The 2,851-nt window shown below is 45.0% G+C and overlaps 1 protein-coding gene across 1 annotated transcript; it reads left to right on the top strand.

Annotated features, from left to right (window-relative positions):
- The first annotated feature begins 781 nt into the window (after positions 1 to 781).
- LOC139268552 (neuropeptide receptor 22) lies at positions 782 to 1,780 on the top strand. Its single transcript, XM_070886908.1, has one exon. The coding sequence runs from the start codon at positions 782 to 784 to the stop codon at positions 1,778 to 1,780; it is 999 nt and encodes a 332-aa protein (XP_070743009.1).
- The last annotated feature ends 1,071 nt before the right edge of the window (positions 1,781 to 2,851 follow it).

Raw genomic sequence — 2,851 nt, 5'->3', positions numbered from 1 at the left:
GGGGTTGGGTAGTAGGCACTACTATTTTGCTTATAGAATTTGAGGTAGAAAGCAACCTAAACGCAGCGGATGAGAGATTCTTCTGTCTGCTGGTTGCAAAGATCCAGGTGAAGTGAGTTTGAGCAGCCTCAACTTGGTTTGGTTTGGGTCCAAAGTATAAAATTGCGCACGATTTAGTTCCAAATCGGCATTCTCGTGGACAGGGATCACAAAGCCGTCTGATGCGCGGATTGTAAATCTCACATTAGTGGAGTACAGAGTCACCTTCCCAGGCTGTGGCTGAAGCACATTGTTGAATTGAAGGGGTTTTCTTCAAGTGCCTGACTGCGATACTAGTGATACGTTGACACTATGTCCCTAGTGTTTAATTCTCTCACTCCAGCAGGAAAATATAATTTAAAAAGCCAATCCAAATATTAAAAAGCGTTTTAATTAGATAATTAGCATGCAATGACTTACGTAAAGTGTTTGGCAAAACAGTTAAGTGCTGTGTAAGGTAATGGGAGACTCCACCTAGTAAAATGCTTCCAGGTTGTAGCTCGTCCAACAAAACCTGACATCTCGCCTTCAGGCGAATATGATCCATATCCGTTTTTTTTAATTATAGACGTCAATCATGCCTCTTATGAAAAATGATGGCCATTTGAAGATGAGATAGTTCCTCGAGCAGCTAAACCTTCTGATTGGGCCCAATCGGTGGAATCAACTGGAAGTGCTCGCACACGGTATCTTTGTACCTGGTGCCATAACTTTGGAGAACCGTATCTTTTCGGGAGAAGTCATGGTGGTTGAATTACAGCAAGCCAGCTGCAGCATCTGCTGCTGCACCTTCATGAGCAAAATGCTAACCGTCATCTTCATGATCTTACTGACCATTGCTATACTGCTTGGCAACCTGGTGACTCTGGTTGTGTTCTTAGGCTTCAAGCGCGCCTGCACCCCTCAGGGCTACCTGAGGGCTTCTCTGGCAGTGGCGGATCTGGCTGTTGGCGTTCTCGTGGTCCCATTTTCCGTCTACATGGAGATACTCCTCATGCTCAAAGAATCGTCGACAGAATGGGAGGCGGACACTTTATTTAGCCACTATTTCCAGCCCTGCACAGTGATTGGGACGGTCTACGCCGGCTGCACCCTGGTCTCCATCAGCACCATCTTTCTACTGACCATCGAAAGAAGCATCGCCATCCTAAGGCCCCTGCACAAAGAGGCGGTGATTACCAGGAAGAGAACACTGTCCCTGATCGGCATCACCTGGGTTGCCAGTTTCTTCCTCGCTGTATCCCCTCTGATATTTAGCCAGGGGATCATGCTCCAATATAACCCCTGCAGTCGAATGTGTAACTTCGCCTTGGTGGCCGGGGGGTTGCCTCAGAATGGCTGGAAGATTCTGCTGCTTTTCCCAGCTTTTGATTTCACACTCCTGGGAGGGACGGTAGCGATAAACATTTTGTCGTTCAGCAGTATTCGGCAGTACTCCAAACAGCGGAAACTGCTGGCAAAAAGCAAGTTGTCCCGTCCCTCCTTTTCCGATATCAAAGCTGCAAAAACCATCGCGACCCTGACTCTCGCCTTCACTGCTTCCTTCAGCCCCGTCGCCGTGTTTGTGGTGGGAAACGTCCTGGGATGTCAATGGTGTGACTTCTCCTTTTTCGCCTTTTGGATCCTGACTTCAAACAGTTGCTGGAACGTGATCATCTACAGCGTTCGAGACCAGAAATTCCGGCAGCGAGCGCTGGAGCTGCTGGCGCTTTCCAAAGCGGCCGGTGCCGCGGACAGCTAGCTGAGGGCAGCGCAGTGGCGAAATCTGGCCCAATTTACCGTGTTTTCAGCGAAGATTACTCTAACGTACTGACACTGTTGAATCAAGCTTCTGATCAACATTTTCTTTCTATAGTTTAACTGAGAGGTTGTATAATTCCGAGTTTAAGGAAATAATGCCTGGACGCAAATGGTCCTGTTTTTCTTCCCACTCGATAACTTTTGACACGTCTGTGCATTTTAAAATGCACACACATATATATATACGCTGCACTCATGTACTGCAGACGAAATGCTGCATAGTTACCCAATCTGTTGTTCTTGATGAAAAAAGGCGGATGGCTGAAGATAAATGCTTTATTAATCTGAAATGAAAGTTTGGAAATATAAACGCTGGGATGTTGCAAACATGTTTATTTAAATATCTTTTGGACACATGTCATTCAGTTTCACCTCTTGTACCGACTTTGCATGGTTACAGTTAGCGTAGGTGTAGACCCGATGCTGTGTTTGGAGAACATTAAGGAAAGCATGTAGACCTATTCTTATATGGAATCTGCCACAGTCTTTATCAAATAAATTGTACCAGTGAATTAAATATTTTTCAAACTGACTACAGGACTTTAATGATAAATCTGGCTAGTTTTCTCCAATTAAAACATTTGATTGTCACAGTAACTTTAAAGTGTTTATAAATAGTGAAAGGTGTATGTGTGTTCGCTGCATTGTCAAACTGCCTAAAATTACAAGCCATAACTCGCCGAGTCCTGTGTAAATCGAATTTCTAAATGCGTGAAGAAAAAATAAACCCGCTACATTACGGATGGCAAAATAACTTATTATAATGCACTAATTGTAATTAAGTACCATGGACAGCGGCAATTCCGCCTGGGCTAAATCTACCTGCTCCTGCCTGGTTTCAAAAACCAAACCTTGACCCTTCCGTCCTTGCAAACTATGCCTCATCGCCAAGCTCCCTTTCCTCTCCTAGGTCCTTGAAGTTTTGTCCCCATCCAAATCCATGCCCATCTTTGCAACTTCGGGTTGGATTTTGCTCTTGAAATGACATGCGATCCAGATGTTGCGTTAGCAG

Source organism: Pristiophorus japonicus, chromosome 1 (assembly GCF_044704955.1).
Source record: "Pristiophorus japonicus isolate sPriJap1 chromosome 1, sPriJap1.hap1, whole genome shotgun sequence".
In the NCBI taxonomy this organism is placed as follows: Eukaryota; Metazoa; Chordata; class Chondrichthyes; family Pristiophoridae; genus Pristiophorus; species Pristiophorus japonicus.
This window is presented reverse-complemented; position numbering and strand designations above follow the sequence as displayed.